Source organism: Mobula hypostoma, chromosome 10 (genome assembly GCF_963921235.1).
Source record: "Mobula hypostoma chromosome 10, sMobHyp1.1, whole genome shotgun sequence".
NCBI lineage: Eukaryota > Metazoa > Chordata > Chondrichthyes > Myliobatiformes > Myliobatidae > Mobula > Mobula hypostoma.
In genome coordinates, this window is record NC_086106.1 from 13,028,210 (window position 1) to 13,046,593 (window position 18,384).

The 18,384-nt window shown below is 40.2% G+C and overlaps 1 protein-coding gene across 1 annotated transcript in view; it reads left to right on the forward strand.

Annotated features, from left to right (window-relative positions):
• LOC134353207 (cation channel sperm-associated auxiliary subunit gamma-like) overlaps window positions 1-18,384 on the forward strand; it is a 175,624-nt gene that overhangs the window by 18,627 nt on the left and 138,613 nt on the right. The window contains exons 5-6 of the mRNA XM_063061224.1: window positions 7,238-7,393; window positions 13,745-13,916. Of these exons, the coding sequence (XP_062917294.1) occupies window positions 7,238-7,393; window positions 13,745-13,916 (328 nt within the window). The remainder of the gene's footprint in view (window positions 1-7,237; window positions 7,394-13,744; window positions 13,917-18,384) is intronic.

Genomic DNA, 18,384 nt, shown 5'->3' on the forward strand with positions numbered 1-18,384 from the left:
TAAGATCCCCCCTCAATCTTCTAAATTCCAATGAGTATAAGCCTAATCGATCCAGTCTTTCATCATATGAAAGTCCTGCCATCCCAGGAATCAATCTGGTGAACCTTCTTTGTATTCCCTCTATGGCAAGGATGTCTTTCCTCAGATTAGGGGACCAAAACTGCACTCAATACTCCAGGTGTGGTCTCACCAAGGCCTTGTACAACTGCAGAAGTACCTCCCTGCTCCTGTACTCGAATCCTCATGCTATGAATGCCAGCATACCATTCGCCTTTTTCACCGCCTGCTATACCTGCATGCCCACTTTCAATGACTGGTGTATAATGACACCCAGGTCTCGTTGCACCTCCCCTTTTCCTAATTGGCCACCATTCAGATAATAATCTGTTTTCCTGTTTTTACCACCAAAGACTGTACTGTAAACCGTTGTGTTAACCACTATGCTACTGTGCCACCCCTCTCTGTAAGAGTGACGATAATAAGTTTTCATTCCTTAATTTTGTGATGGAATTAATGTGATTAGGTATTTTCATTCATAAGGTTCCAGGACCACCTTTTATTTTGTGTTGCAGATTCTGAATGTTTGGAGGAAATTTGTGGAGTGGCGTGGTATGTTCCTTTACCTTATAGGAATGGATCCGTGGTATCTGAAGTTACTATCACAAGCAATAAAATTAGTTTTCGTATTCCAGACAAGAAGTAAGCATGACAATATAAAAATTAACCTCAGTAGAATTATGTTGTGAAATGATAACGTGCTATACTTATTGCATTCATCAGTTCCCCATTTAAGTAGTTTTTCACATCATTAGAACAGAGGGATTTAGTAAAATAACATTAAAACTTTAGATGTATTATGGTATAGTTTTAAAGACAATGGTGCTAATATGAGTCTTTGTTAGTGCAGGTTCAAACACTCTAATCCAGGGACTTTCAACCTTATTTTAATGTCTTGGACCAATACCATTAAGCAAGGGGGTCTATGGACCCCAAGTTGGGAACCCCTACTTTTGTGGTCGAGCAACTCCTATAGTCCAGTATGTTTTAAATGTACAGATTCGAATTAACTAATTCTAACTAAAATTTAAAATTAACTAAGTTTGTGCTGATGTGTAGCTAATTAACCTGTCAATACAACTTTTTGTGATGTCTGCTAATAATAATATTTGTCAAGAGCAATGTTCCTTTTAAGGGTGGATGGGTGTGTGTGTGTGTGTGTGTGTGTGTGTGTGTGTGTGTGTGCACACATCTTTTGCTACTAGTGCACAAAGGAATTTAAACTGTGCATAAAAAGTTGTCACCCTCTACTCTGTTGGCATGTTAAGTATATGTCCCAACTGTACACAATCACATTTCCTTTTCCATTTTCTAATGCGGACAGTGTTGACAATGTAGAGTTTGTCATGATTTGTCTGTAGATTTTGGAACTGGCTTATTTATACCGCTATTGTTGAAGAAATTATTTAATACACACGTTGTTTTCACTTGGCAAAAAAAGGCACAGCACAAGATTTTTGTGGACACTGGTCATTACAAATTAGAGGGAACATTGGGCAGGAGTGTTTACAACTTCCAGAAACTTTGGGTCCCAGATAGTTCTATAAACACTTATGCAACCTGAGGAGTGTCTACACTGCTTGGAGGAAGATGATGGGTTTGGGGGAGCAATTCCTGTGGTCCAGATTTTTTTGTGCAAAAGGTGCTAGACAAGAATTTTAACCTGCATTATAAAAATAGACAATTCCTGTTCCATTAACAACAGTTGGATGCTTTTTGTAAATTCAATGTGAGGTTATTTTGCACCACTAACTGAGATCATTTTCAATCTCTTGATTTAAAAACCTGCATACACAAGTTTTTATTTGATAGTAGTTGTCTGATTCAATAGGGTAAATTTTTTTTACGTATGTTTTCATGAGAAGAATACTTTTCATATTTTAAACATACCTAACCCCAGATTCATTAACAGACTAATTAATGAGCTATCCAAAAGCAAAATATTGTAGATGCTAAAAATCTAAAGAAAAATTTAACATGCCAGAATTATTCTGTAGGTCAAGCAGCATTTGTGCAAACAGAAGCAGACAATGTTCCAAGTTGAGGACTTTCCACTAGTTTTATCATGTCCTGTAGGGAGTATGACAAATCTGTGAATATTTGAAATCTGTGTCAATCCGGTTTGTGAAATGAAGCAGCATGAGCAAATTAAACCTATTGACCATGAAACCTGAGGATGTATATTGAAGACCTGGTGTGCTGGAGGAAATGAAAATATTGATCGAAGAAAGGGAGAGGTGAGAAAGTGCAAATAGGATAATGGTGATAGTACAATGTGAGGAATAATCTGACAGTGTTTGCTTAATAAACCATTGTGCGCTAGTTATAATGTTATGGTTGAACACTGGACTAATATTGAGACCTGGAGAATTGATCCAGAGATGAGCTTCAATCTCTTTTCTGGAGAATAATACTTCCAGATATTAGACTGTATAATGCAATTATAGATAGAATAAAAATTATTCATGGTGATTATGATACTAGATGATTGTGGTATAAAAACAAATCTTCCAGTTGGTCAACCTTACCTAATATATGATTCTATACCAACTAAAGTGGACCGATCTTAACTATCCTTTAAAATGGTCTATTTGGGGTTAGGTGGTGGGTTGCAAATAAGAAAAAGTTAGCTTTGGCACAATGAAAACATTGAGGAATAAAGGATAGTTATCATTCAGCAGATGAATTATCAGTGGTAATTTAGTCCAAGTATGTTCTACTATTGGTGCCTGTCGATAGCTTCTTCATTAGGGTCTCTTTCCTACACTCTCCACTATTTAAGTGATGTCTTGTGAAATAAGGTGCAACCATTTCCTTTTCCATAAAATTTTCTTAGGTGTGCACTATTTCTCCAATGGGCACAGTGTTTCCCTTTGTGTAGGTGTGATAAAATTAAATCATGCCTGCTCACATGAAACCTGCTCATGCACAAGAGTATGGACAATCTATATTGAAGAACAATAATTCCACGCTTTTCCATTTCTCCAGAAGTTGGGGGATTAAATTCAAGAGCCACAACATAATGTTGCAGCTTGATCAAACTCTGGTTAGACCACACTTGGAGTATTGTGTTCAGTTCTGGTCACCTCAGGATGTGGAAATTTTAGAGAGGGTACCGAGGAGATTTACCAAGATGCTGCCTGGGATTAAAGAGCATGTCCTATGAAGAAAGGTTGAGTGAGATAGGACTTTCCTTTTTAGAGTGATGGAAGGTGAGAGGTGACTTGATAGGGGTGTATCAGATGATAAGAGGCATAGGTAGAGTGAACAGGCTGTGCCTTTTTCCCATGACGGAAATGCGTAATGTTTCAGGGCATAATTTTAAGGTGATTAAAGTAAAGTGCAGGAGTGACGTCAAAGGTAAGTTTTTTTTTTCTCAGAGTAGTAAATGCATGGAGTCCACTGCCATTTTAGTGCAAATTGATTGAAGTAGTCATAGTCTTGCTAAACTGTAGTTCAAGAACTGAACAATGTAAGGGAAGTAGCTGTTATTGAACCTAGTGGCTTGGGATTTCAGGCTTCTGTACCTCCTACTGATGGTACACGTAAGAAGGTGACATGGCCTAGATGGTGGGGATCTGGGGACATTAAATGATAGATGTTGCCTTGAGGCATGCCTCCTGTAGATACTACTGATGTTAGGAACCGATTTGCCCATGATATATTGGACAGTCCATGACAGTTTTGAGGCAGTACCTCCTGGCATTAGATTCAAGATTCAAGATTCAAAAAACTTTATTGTCATTCTAACCGTACATCAGCTCTGCAGGGCAGAATGAGACAGAGTTTCTCAGGAGCAGTGAAGAATTTACTTATTGAGCGGAGTCCATGACTGTCTGTAGCTTCTTGCATATCACCTACTCCTGGTGCCCCTAGTGTTAATTGGTTGATTATTTTCCTACTGACACAAAGTCTAGCTTTCTGTGCAAAATGCTAACAATTATATTATTGAAAACAGAAATATTGTGGTATTAACATATTTCTTTGCTAGAAATTTAAGGATTTGCTTTCAAAGTATTATGAGTGATTTTGATAAGATGTATTTTTCTGTTTAGTTGATACCTAAATATAGATTAAGATGTTTTGTTGTTTAATTGTAAATCGGCTTTTTGTTTTTTTGCTCAACATTGTTTCCTCCAGGATCCTTTTAAATGTTGATGGTTACTTAAATCTGAAAGTGAATTTCCAAGTAGATGTTGACAAGGCTATCAGACAGTTTGACATTGGACATGAGGTTAGCAGTTTTTGGTTCTTTATTATATTAGGTTTATTTGCTTGAATAATTTCAATTAATTTTGCTGAATCTAGTTGCCCTCTGCTATTAGCATGGATATTTATCAAGTTTCTTCCAACCAAGGTATCTTAAGTATTATATATGCAATGCTCAATAGAATTGTCAAAAGGCAGCGACTGTGAATCTGAAGAGCATTCTGATGATAATAATAATGAGTTATTGTTGCCTGTTATGCTGCTGGTGCTTAGGACAGCAATGAAGGTCCTCCATCTCTGACGGCTTTCAGGGCTTCCTTCATCGTGTCAGTAGCTTCCCCTCAGTTTTACATGCAAGTCCCAGGAGGAGACTCTGGAATACTGTTGCGCTGAGATGTATTCTTCATTGCAAAATTCGTAGAGTCATACAGAACAGAAGCTGGACCTTTAATCCATCATGTCCATGATGACCATCGTACTTGTCTCATTTACCCACATTCGGTTTGTAGCTGTCTGTGCATTGTCAATTCAAGTGTTTGGCTGCTGCTTAAATGTTTTGAGAGTACCTGCCTCCACCAGCTAGTTAATCAGTGCTTTCTAGATTCCAACCTCACTGTCAATGAAGGAATTCCTCTTCAGGTTTCTGCTACACTCCTACTTCTCAACCTACAGCTATGCCTTCTTGCATTGACATTCTCACCATCTGGACACCGTATAATTTTGTATACCTTTAGCAGCATGCCCACTCCCTCCCCCTCCCTTGGTCTCTTCAGCTCCAGGGTAAATAAACCCAGTCTATTTAATTTCTCCTTTTAACTGAAATGCTCCAGTCCAGGTACTATCTGGGTGAATCTCAGCTATACTCTGTCCATGGTACAGCATCATTTCTATAGTGCGGAGACCAGAACTGCACATAGTTATAGCCTAACCAATGTTCTGTAAAGTTGTGACAAAACTTCCCCCGCTTTTATGTTCTGTGCCATGGCTAATGAAGGCAAGAATTGTATATGCCTTCTTCGCCAATCTATCTCCCCCTTCCACCAACTTATGGAGATCTGTGGATTTGTAAACCCCAAGGCCTCTCTGTTCAGCTACACTCTGTAAATCTCTCCTATTTCCTATATACCATATGTATTATTTGATCTTCTAAAAGGCATCACTTTGCAATTATCAGTATTAAATTCTATCTGCCTTTGCCACATATCTTTCCAGCTGATCAATATTTTGGTGTAGCCTAAGATGATCATCTTTGCTTTCTACCATACCACACATTGGGGCAGCACAGTAGCATAGTGGTTAGCACAATTTACAGTGCCAGCGATAGATCTTTGCTTGTTTCATGATCAGCGTACCGTTAAGCATCATACGTTTACTCTGATCCTGAAAAATCCATCTTTCAAAACATAATCAAGATCTTCATTTTTGTTTGTTGCAGTTTCTTTTGTATTTGTCATTAACTTTTGTTTATTACTTTCAGCGTAGAATTTTAACAGTTTGTCCTTCTGCTTCTTCAGGTCATAGATGGTGGTCATTCCAGCACCATACTCCTCTGTTAGATGCTTCACACTTACACTGCTGTCAAGATTTTCCAGCAACTTGACTTCCTGTGTTATAGAGAAACATAAAAGCTGCTTCTTTAACTTTACTTTAAGCGATTACCCATAGGGGTAACTGCAGGCCTTTTAGACATTTTCAACAACATCTTCCCAACACAGAGCACAGAATAAACGCAAAACGCGTGGTAATCACCGTGAGTAATGCACAAAGGTCTGGTTCTGATGACTACTGAAAACAGACTGGTGCCAACAGGGAATGTCAGATCACTTCTCAAAACTGTCTGTGATGCATAGGGACCTGTGCTTCACCTGGGTAACTTTCCAGTGCCTTATGGAATTATCTATTTGTGGCATCATGTCAAAGCCCAAAAATAATTCGGATTTCGGATTTTCGGATAAGGTGCACTCAATGTGTATATAACACACTCTTTCCTCCTGACTACACAAGTACCAACTTCTAGCTTCTTTTATGCTCTAAGCATAATTTGGCTTGCTGAGCATATTCCAGTAGGCCAGAACTACATAGTAACACATGAAATGAACTCAGAATCTTAAACTGAGCTACCTACACGTGACTGCTGTCTACCAGTGAACTTGTCTTTATTTTACACATCGTTCTCCACCCTTGTTGCTACCTTGAGTAATGTTTCTGTCTTTCTCAAGTCTGATAAAGGGCCCCTTGCCTGAGACATCAAATATTTATCTTTCTACAAATCTTAATTTTTCATCTAGTGTTTTTATATCATGTTGGCTCAGTTTTCCTTATCCCATTTATACAAATCTGACCTGCTGGGAAGATGATTGCCTTTAATAACATAATAGACAGACACAGCAGCTGAATGTATTGCTAAGTGCCCCCATTTAGCCATTTCAACTCATCCTATCACAGACGTTCCTTCTGCTTTACACAAGCTCTCACGTTCTCTCCTACTGAAAAAAATAATGTGTACCTTTCTGTTTCCTGGTTCTGTTGAAGGGCTGCAGACCTGAAACATTGACTGTTTCTCCTTCTGCAGATGCTGCTTAAACTGCTCAGTTTTATGACCTTTTCTCTTTTTTTCAGATTTCCAGCACTTTTAATACTGTATTTTGCTTCTGTATGACCCTTGATATCTTTTCTCATGCACCATGAGTTGTGAAAGAAAGTGTATAATGCTATTTCAGAAGTCCCAAAGCCTTTGATCTCAAGTGCTTCTTAAGTGCGCTGATGACTACAATGTTCACAAGAGCATTCTGATTTCTTGTAATGAGGACACAATATGTATCCTAAATATTCTGCCTGCAGCCCAAAAATCCAGATGCAAAATAACCTTAAGGCATTTATACTGATGCATTATGCTTTCTAGTATTTTGATATTGAACTTTGTACAAAATCTGAATGCATTCAGCAATCTTTCAATTTTGTTCTGTTTTAGGTTTTAGAAATTGATAATCTAATTCCTATTCCACATAAGTCACAACCCCTCTTCTACTTGACTGATAATAACCCAGTTCTGATACTTGGAGAAGTTCCTAATCGCAAGATTGTTCTTTTATCAACCAATGAATTTGACAGTTTTTCTATTTTGGAGGTAATTTTTAATTTCACATGAAATCTTCAGATGCATGTATTTAAACAATATTAGAAAAGGTATATACTCTGTATCACTTTTCCCTACTACAAGATATCCTAAACCATTTTAGGATGAAAGACGTTCTACTGAAGTTGTAAAAGATGACATAATAGAGATTTTTACCTGAAATTTATCACTATTGATGCTGTGTCTAGTAACAAGATGTCATTGCCCATTCTTGTGGAGCACTGTAGAGGAACTAGGACCACAGTCTTGGGGTTAACTGCCAATTTTAATAGTGAGGCTACATGGCCTTACTAGCATAGTGCTAGACTGGGATGTTTGCGGATAACTGAATTACCCTGTAATACATCCTCTCCCACCACCCTTGTTTGATTTCCCAAGATCAACTCCTGCAATGCTTTTCTTGATTCTCCTCACTGAATCCACCCAACACCATTGCACTCCTAATTCCCTTAAGCTAACTGCTGATTTCTGCTCCATATAAACCCCAACTGGAGGGCAAAATGAGAAAAGATCCGTTTTCCCTTAAAAGGCTAGATTATGGATGCTGGACAACTACTTAAAAAAGTAGATTACAAGAATGGATAACCCTCCTTTTGGGCTTCTCAATCTCGTTGGTAGGGAAGCTATTTGACTATAATACCGTAAGCTATACTATAGGAGCAGAATTATGCCTTTTGGCCAATTTCATCATGGTTGATCCATTTTCCCTCTGCCTTCTCCCTGTATTCCTTTGTGCCCTGACCTATCAAGAACCTATCAACATCTGCCTTAAATATACGTAAAGACTTGGCCTCCACGGCTAGCTGTGGCAACACATTCCACAGATTCACCACTCTCTGGCTAAAGAAATTCCTCCGTGATGAATTGGCAAGTTGATAACAAAATTGGGTTGCCCATGAAAGACAGATGGTAGTGGTGGGGGAATGTTTTTTTTTCTGACAGAGTTCTGTGATCAGTAGTCTTCTTCAAGCATCATCTGTGGAACTTTTGTTGTTTGTGATGTTTATTGATGGCTTGGATGAAAATGTAGGTATTCTGCGCAGCAAGTTAGCAGATGGCTCAAAAATTGGTAGAATTGTAGATAGTGAGGAAATTAATGGTAGGATATAGATCAGTTGGAAATTTCGATGAATAAATAGCAAATGGAGGTTAATACAGATAAATGTGGGTTGTTGCATTTTGAAAGATCAAATGCATCAGTAGCATCTACACTAAATGGCAGGACCCATAGGAGCATTAATATATTGGTAGAAGAATACTGAAAGATAAGTCCATAGCTCCCGGAAAGTGGCAGCAGGAGATAGGATGGTAAAGAAAGGTATAAGGCATGTATGTCTTCATTGGTTGGGGCATTGAATAAAAAAAAATGTAACACTCAACGTTCATCTAGGGGGAAACCTCCGTCTGCCCGCCAAACTGTGTCCTACGTTTGCATAGATGCTGTGTAATGCACCCGGTACAAACCCCACAACGTACACATCAGACAGTACACAATGTACGATTAAATGATTACACTTTATAAATCTTACTGTGACTATGTGGTTAGTAGGGGAAACAAATATGAAAGAAAAAGGCGCCACACTTATCAGAGTTAATCAGTTTGTGCACAATCGTTGGAGCTCAAGGAACAGAGTCTTCTCTCCACCATTCGATCTTCTCCGAACTCCTCGACCCTCGGACTGGGACCAACCACAGTGGTCTACCAGAGCGCTTCCCGCATGTCCTTCCTCTTTGCCTCTCCTCGCCGAAGTCCTGTGCACTCACTCATGTTCTTACACATACAGATAGAATAACATGACTTCCATTGGTTAGTTCCCTGTTATCTATAATTATAATCCAAACATTTCAGCTACAAAGAACGTTACCTCATCAATTAACTTTACAGAGAAGCCGTTTCATTATAACACTACAGAGAAGCCATTTTATTATTATCAATTAACAGTTAACATTACAGTTAATATTACTGAGAACCCTACAAAACTTTAAGTCATGTTACAGCTGTATAAAACTTTGGTTCAGCCACTTCTGGAGTACAATATGCAGTTCTGGTCACCACACGATGGGAAGGATGAGGAGGTTTTGGAAAGGGTGCAGAAGGGATTCGCTGGGATGTTGATGGGATTGGAGACTGTTAACTATATTAAAAAATGGAAGCACTTAGATTGTTTCTTGTGGAGAACTGGAGGATGAGGGGATACCTGTTTGAAGTTTTAAGATTATGAGATATTGATCGGTAGATCAAGTCTATTTACCAGGATGGAGATGTTACATATTTGACAGCATTAAGGTGAGAGTGGGAAAGTTTAAAGGATATGCATGGACATAGTGCCAGGTGTCTAGAATACACTGTCAAGGACAAAGGTAGAAAATGGTAAATTGGTTTATTATTGTCACATGTACTGAGGTACAGTGAAAAACATTATTTTACATGTTGTCCATGCAGATCATTTCGTTACATCGGTGCATTTAGTACAAGGAAAGCCAAGAACAGAATGCAGAATTAAGGTGCCGCAGTTAATAATTACAGAGCAAATGCAGTGCAGGCAGAAAATAAGGTGCAAAGCCACAATGAAGTGGATTGTGAGGTCAAGACTTCACCTTATTGCACTAGGGGACTGTTGAATAGTTTTATAACAGTGGGATAGAAGCGGTTCTTGAGCCTGCTTTCAGGCTTTTGTATCCTCTGCCTAATGGAAAGGAGAAATTGAATGGGTGTAGGTCTTCTTTACCATGGCTGCATGCAATCATAAACGGACACCATGGAGGAGTGATGGGCTGAGCTGTGTACGAAACTCCGCAGAATCTTGACATCTCGGGCAGTGCAGTTGCATGATGTGTCCGAATAGGCTGCTTTCTATGGTGCATCTATAAAAGGAAATATGCCAAATTTCTTTCACCCCCTGAGGGAGTGAAGGTGCAGATGTGCTTTCCTGGCCATGGCATCTACATAGTTCAACCAGGACAGGCTATTAGTGATACTCACTCCTATTAACTTAAACATCTTAACCTTCTTGGACGGCATGCCGAAAGGGCAACGTTACAAAAGTCATGGGGGACTTCAATATGTAGGTAGTTGGTGCTGAATTACAGGAGGGGGATTTTCTAGAGCGCCTACAAAATGGCTTTTTAGAGCAGCTCGTGGTTGAGCCCACTAGAGTATGAGATATTCTGGATTGGGTGTTGTGTAATGAACCAGAATTGATTAGAGAGCTTATGATAAAAGAGCCCTTATGGGAAAGTGATCATAATATCATCAAATTCACCCTGAAATTTGGGAAGGAGAAAACTGAGATTTGACAAGTCAGATGTATCAGTATTACAGAGGCATGAGAGAGGAATTGGCCAGAATTGATTGGAAAAGAACACTGGGAGGGATGATGGTAGAGCAGCAATGGCTGGAATTTCTAGAAGCAACTTGGAAGGCACAGGTTATATACATCCCTAAGAGGAAGCAGTATTCTAAAGGAAAGATGACACAACTGTGGCTAACAAAAGAAGTCAAAGAGGGCATATGATAGAGCAAAAATTCATGGGAAGTTAGAGGATAGCAACATTTGAGAGTCATTTAGACAGACACATGAGCAGACAAGCAATGGAAGTATATGCAACACACATAAAAATTGCGGGTGAACGCAGCAGGCCAGACAGCATCTATAGGAAGAGGGACAGTCGATGTTTCGGGCCGAGACCCTTCGTCAGGACTAACTGAAAGAAGGGATAGTAAGAGATTTGAAAGTGGGAGGGGGAGGGGGAAATCCAAAATGATAGAAGAAGACAGGAGGGGGAGGGATGGAGCTAAGAGCTGGAAAGTTAATTGGCAAAAGGGATATGAGAGGATCATGGAACGGGAGGCCCAAGGAGAAAGAAAGGGGGAGGGGGGAAGCCCAGAGGATGGGCAAGGAGTATAGTGAGAGGGACGGAGAGAGAAAAAAAATAAAATAATAATAAATAAATAAATAACGGATGGGGTATGAAGGGGAGGTGGGGCATTAACGGAAGTTAAAGAAGTCAGTGTTCATACCATCAGGTTGGAGGCTACCCAGACGGAATATAAGGTGTTATTCCTCCAACCTGAGTGTGGCTTCATCTTGACAGTAGAGGAGGCCGTGGATAGACGTATCAGAATGGGAATGGGACATGGAATTAAAATGTGTGGCCACTGGGAGATCCTGCTTTCTCTGGCGGACAGAGCATACGTGTTCAGCGAAATGGCCTCCCAGCCTGCGTCGGGTCTCGCCAATATATTGAAGGCCGCATTGGGAACACCGGACGCAGTACATCACCCCAGCCGACTCACAGGTGAAGTGTCGCCTCACCTGGAAGGACTGTCTGGGGCCCTGAATGGTGCTGAGGGAGGAAGTGTAAGGGCATGTGTCGCACTTGTTCCGCTTACAAGGATAAGTGCCCGGAGGGAGATCGGTGGGAAGGGATGGGGGAAGGGACGAATGGACAAGGGAGTCACGTAGGGAGCGATCCCTGCGGAAAGCAGAGGGGCGGGGAGGGAAAGATGTGCTTAGTGGTGGGATCCCATTGGAGGTGGCGGAAGTTACGGAGAATTATATGTTGGACCCGGAGGCTGGTGGGGTGGTAGGTGAGGACAAGGGTAACCCTATTCCTAGTGGGGTGGCGGGAGGATGGGGTGAGAGCAGATGTGCGTGAAATGGGAGCGATGCATTTGAGAGCAGAGTTGATGGTGGGGAAAGGGAAGCCCCTTTCTTTATAAAAGGAGGACATCTTCGTCCTGGAATGAAAAGCCTCATCCTGAGAGCAGATGCGGCAGAGACGGAGGAATTGCGAGAAGGGGATGGCATTTTTGCAAGAGACGTGGTGAGAAGAAGAATAGTCCAGGTAGCTGTGAGAGTCCGTAGGCTTATAGTAGACATCTGTAGATACGCTGTCTCCAGAGACAGAGACAGAAACAGAAAGATCTAGATAGGGGAGGGAGGTGTCGGAAATGGGCCAGGTAAACTTGAGGGCAGGGTGAAAGTTGGAGGCAAAGTTAATGAAGTCAACGAGCTCAGCATGCGTGCAGGAAGCAGCGCCAATGCAGCCGTTGATGTAGCAAAGGAAAAGTGGGGGACAGATACCAGTATAGGCCCATATAGGAAGTATATGGCCTATGTGCAGACAGATGGGATTAGTTAGATTAGCACCATGTTCAGCACAATAGTGTGCCAAAGGTGCTACATTGTTTTACGTTCTCTACCATCACAGCTGTGAGCAAATTTGATTCAATCTTGGCAGTATCAAGAAATGGCTAAGAAAACTGGATGCAGCAAAAACTTTGGACACCAACAGCTTCCAGGCTAAAAGTTTTACTCTATAGCTAGCTGAGGTTTTGCAAAAAAGCTGCATATGGCAAACGTACAAAAGTACCCACTATAGAGCATTCTGTGACATTAAATTGAACTATTAGTCTGCTCTCTCTTGCAAAACACGAGTCTGTTCACTTATGCTTGACATTGATGGGTTTCATTATTACCATGTAAACAATATGGTTGTGTTGTTGTGTTGGAGTTTGGTGTTTTAATATGAGGTCCTTCTAGAAGTCAGGAATGAGGCATACAACTTGTTGCTTCATGCTCTGTTTATTAAAAGTTGGTAGAATAGCAACAGAATAGTGACAGGGGTTTACTACCTGAAGGTAAAGGTAGCACCGCTATCTTATACTCATAGATAAGAAAAATTCCATTCCAGTCTGTAGGTAATAAACTAATTAGAAAATACTTACTGATCACTACAGTAAAAATTAACCAAATGAGAAAACACATTTTCACTTAATGCAGAATAAAGAAGCTTCCAGAATTATACTTTGTGTTGCCACTAGAGACATATTAAACTGCTTTGCATAAAATACAGGCAGATAATTAATTCATTGTTAAAGTGCAAAGAGAATAACAATTAAACAGTCTAATCCTAGAATTAAACAGCTGGATCCAACAGTTCCAAGAGCAAGTTAGAGGCAGGGTGTCCTCTATCTGATTTGTCATTGCCTTTCTACCAAAGCACAACCTGGCTGTGTGGTGGAATGCTTTTCATTTATCTGGCAACATTTGATGGCGTTCAGTATGCCTGAGATAAAATTGGTATGACACCCATCATTTATTCCCTCCAATGATGGTTCACCTTTAGTTGCACTACAACTTATGAAAACATCCTTAACGGTATCTTGCAAACCCTCAGCGGAAGCATGGGCAGTACCTCATTCACAATTTCATTACTGAACTGACTTGGAAATTCCATTCCTTTTTCTCACTTTCAAAAATAAAATAAAAGCTATTAATATATGGTTTATTCAGTTTAAAATACTTATTACTACTTTCCATTTTGTTCTATTTTCAGCTAAATATAGACAGCTGCTGGATTGCCTCCCTTAGCTGTCCACGGGGCCAGTTCTCTGCCTCTATATTTGATGTGATTGCTACTGAAAGTATGTTATTTATTCGTCAGAATCAACTAATGTATTACTTTAAAGGAAATTTCACCTTGCTTCGTGCTAATGATAAAGGATCAGGTATTATCTGTTTTTGCTTTAATATTAATAGTAGGAAAACAAATCTATTATGGAAACAGATACCCTAACATAATAGATGTGTATGCATTCACATAGAAAATAATATCACTGGTATTTCAAATAGTTTAAGTAAAATGACAAGTTGGAATTCACTCTTCATTTTTCACATCCTCTTAATTCATACCTGGTTCATACATTTTTTCTAGAGGTAAATCAGGAAGAACATAGAACATAGAATACAGCACAGGAGCAGGCCATTCGGCCCATAGTGTTGTGCTGAACCAGCTAAAAAGCAAGTCAAAAACGCCAAAACACTAATCCACCAACACCATGTCCATATCCCTCCATCTTCCTTACAGTCATGTGCCTATCCAAATGTCTCTTAAAAGCCTCAAACACATTTGCCTCTGCCACCATACAAGGGAGTGCATTCCAGGCATCCACCACTCTCTGAGTAAAAAAGTTACCCCTCTCATCCCCTTTGAACCTACCCCCTCTCACCTTCAACGCATGCCCTCTGGTATTAGACATTTCATCCCTGGAAAACAGATACTTCCTGTCTGCTCTATCTATGTCTCTCATAATCCTATAAAGCTCTATCAGAGCTCCCCTCAGGCTCCACCGCTCCAGAGAAAACAACCCAAGTTTGTCCAGCCTCTTGTGATAGCACCTGCCCTCTAAACCAGGCAGCATTCTGGTGAACCTCTTCTGCACCCTCTCCAAAGCCTCAACATCCTTCCTACAGTGGGGTGAACAGAACTGTATGCAATACTCCAGATGTGGCCTAATAAAGAATGTTGGCCCTTTAAAATACTTTGACATTGTGATGTTAGGAAATTCAAGGTTATTTAATGTAATTTCCAGTACATAAGTATAAGGGAGATTGAAGTAATTGTTACTCTGGATATGAAGCAGCCAAAAAAAACACAGTAAGATAAAGTACGCAATGATAAAAAAAACACAATTAATATAAATATGTAAGGTGGCTTATATATTTAGACTGATTATATGTCCATAAAGTCAGCCAGGCACAGGAGTGTCTGTATAAGAGATGACTCTGATAGGAAATGCTAAAGCAGTACTGGTTGAGGCGTGTGGAGGGATGGATTAGCCTTACTGCTTGGAGAATTGTGCATACAATGCTTTCCTTCTCAATGCTTCTATACCTTATGTTCATACTTTATCTACGATACTATGGATGGGACTGAACATATTGTTGATTGCACTCATAATGCCTATCAAAATCTCTGTGACTGTATCAATGACTGATCTGTTAATTCTATATCTAACATGCATTCTTGAAGCAAATAACCATTCATAGCACTTAGGAAACTAAAAATGGAGCAATCTTCATACTTAGAAACATAGAAACATAGAAAATAGGTGCAGGAGTAGGCCATTCGGCCCTTCGAGCCTGCACCGCCATTTATTATGATCATGGCTGATCATCCAACTCAGAACCCTGCCCCAGCCTTCCCTCCATACCCCCTGACCCCTGTAGCCACAAGGGCCATATCTAACTCCCTCTTAAACATAGCCAATGAACTGGCCTCAACAGTTTCCTGTGGCAGAGAATTCCACAGATTCACCACTCTCTGTGTGAAGAAGTTTTTCCTCATCTCGGTCCTAAAAGGGTTCCCCTCTATCCTCAAACTGTGACCCCTCGTTCTGGACTTCCCCAACATCGGGAACAATTTTCCTGCATCTAGCCTGTCCAATCCCTTTAGGATCTTATACGTTTCAATCAGATCCCCCCTCAATCTTCTAAATTCCAACGAGTACAAGCCCAGTTCATCCAGTCTTTCTTCATATGAAAGTCCTGCCATCCCAGGAATCAATCTGGTGTTAGCTTCTTTGTACTCCCTCTATGGCAAAGATGTCTTTCCTCAGATTAGGGGACGAAAACTGCACACAATACTCCAGGTGTGGTCTCACCAAGGCCTTGTACAACTGCAGTAGTACCTCCCTGCTCCTGTACTCGAATCCTCTCGCTATAAATGCCAGCATACCATTCGCCTTTTTCACCGCCTGCTGTACCTGCATGCCCACTTTCAATGACTGGTGTATAATGACACCCAGGTCTCGTTGCACCTCCCCTTTTCCTAATCGGCCACCATTCAGATAATAATCTGTTTTCCTATTTTTGCCACCAAAGTGGATAACTTCACATTTATCCACATTAAATTGCATCTGCCATGAGTTTGCCCACTCACCCAACCTATCCAAGTCACCCTGCATCCTCTTAGCATCCTCCTCACTGCTAACACTGCCACCCAGCTTCGTGTCATCCGCAAACTTGGAGATGCTGCATTTAATTCCCTCATCCAAGTCATTAATATATATTGTAAACAACTGGGGTCCCAGCACTGAGCCTTGCGGTACCCCACTAGTCACCGCCTGCCATTCTGAAAAGGTCCCGTTTATTCCCACTCTTTGCTTCCTGTCTGCTAACCAATTCTCCACCCACACCAATACCTTACCCCCAATACCGTGTGCTTTAAGTTTCCACACTAATCTCCTGTGTGGGACCTTGTCAAAAGCCTTTTGAAAATCCAAATATACCACATCCACTGGTTCTCCCCTATCCACTCTACTAGTTACATCCTCAAAAAATTCTATGAGATTCGTCAGACATGATTTTCCTTTCACAAATCCATGCTGACTTTGTCCGATCATTTCACCGCTTTCCAAATGTGCTGTTATCACATCCTTGATAACTGACTCCAGCAGTTTCCCCACCACCGACGTTAGGCTAACCGGTCTATAATTCCCCGGTTTCTCTCTCCCACCTTTTTTAAAAAGTGGGGTTACATTAGCCACCCTCCAATCCTCAGGAACTAGTCCAGAATCTAACGAGTTTTGAAAAATTAACACTAATGCATCCACTATTTCTTGGGCTACTTCCTTAAGCACTCTGGGATGCAGACCATCTGGCCCTGGGGATTTATCTGCCTTCAATCCCTTCAATTTACTTAACACCACTTCCCTACTAACATGTATTTCACTCAGTTCCTCCATCTCACTGGACCCTCTGTCCCTTACTATTTCTGGAAGATTATTTATGTCCTCCTTAATGAAGACAGAACCAAAGTAATTATTCAATTGGTCTGCCATGTCCTTGCTCCCCATAATCAATTCACCTGTTTCTGTCTGCAGGGGACCTACATTTGTCTTTACCAGTCTTTTCCTTTTTACATATCTATAAAAGCTTTTACAGTCCGTTTTTATGTTCCCCGCCAGTTTTCTCTCATAATCTTTTTTCCCCTTCCTAATTAAGCCCTTTGTCCTCCTCTGCTGAACTCTGAATTTCTCCCAGTCCTCAGGTGAGCCACTTTCTCTGGCTAATTTGTATGCTACTTCTTTGGAATTGATACTATCCCTAATTTCTCTCGTCAGCCACGGGTGCACTACCTTCCTTGATTTATTCTTTTGCCAAACTGGGATGAACAATTGTTGTAGTTCATCCATGCAACCTTTAAATACTTAAAGAACAATCTATCTGGAATTGTTGTTAACTGTTTCAACAACGATAGGATGTTAGCTAAGCTGGAGGTCTGATTATTTTACATGGACTTCTTCCATTTGAAATTGAAATCTAATTTCTGGAAAAGCACAATGGTTAAAAATTACGTAAAATTTTAGATCAGCTATATTCTGAGGCAAAAGTGCATGAATAAGGCCTTAACTTCTCTGTGGATAAGCTTAGATCTTGTAACTATAGCACACATTTCAAATGAAATTAAATAAAAGGATGTCTTGCAGATTTAACTTCCTCACGTCTTAGCATCACTTCACAAAAGTATTCTAAGGGATAGTACTCCTGTGATACTTTTCTTTGGTAATGGGTGGAGTCTGTTTTACTTTTAAAATAAAACCTTTTATACAACTTTTCATTTCCTATACATTGTGTGGAAAATTGTATCTCACAAATTTGATTGAGTTTATTTGAAGAGATGACCAAGTGGATTGATGAGGGCAGAGCAGTATTTGTTTTCTACATGGACTTTAGCAAGGTCTTTCACAAATGTCCGGAAGGGTAGGCTGATCTAGGGTTAGTTGGACAATTCAACACACATTTGGTTTGGAGGCAAGACTCAAAGGATGCTACAACTACTGATGTTTGTCTTTGAGATGAAATGGTTTGAATAAGATTGTAATTGGCATGGTTAGAAAATTTGTGATGACATCAAAATTAATGGTGTAGTGGGCAGTGAAGAAGGTTACATAAGATTGCAACAGGGATTAGATCAGCTGGGAAAGTAGGCCAAGGGATTGTAGATGGAACTTAACTCATCAGGATCCTGGAGTATGTTATAGAACCAAGGGTACAAATACATAGCTGAATTTTCAGAGATATGGGGCCCAAAACTGTTGACAATACTTCCAAGTGCAGCCTGACTAGTGTCTTATAAAGGCTCAGTATTGTCTCCTTGCTTTTATATTCTATTCCCCTTGAAATAAATGCAAA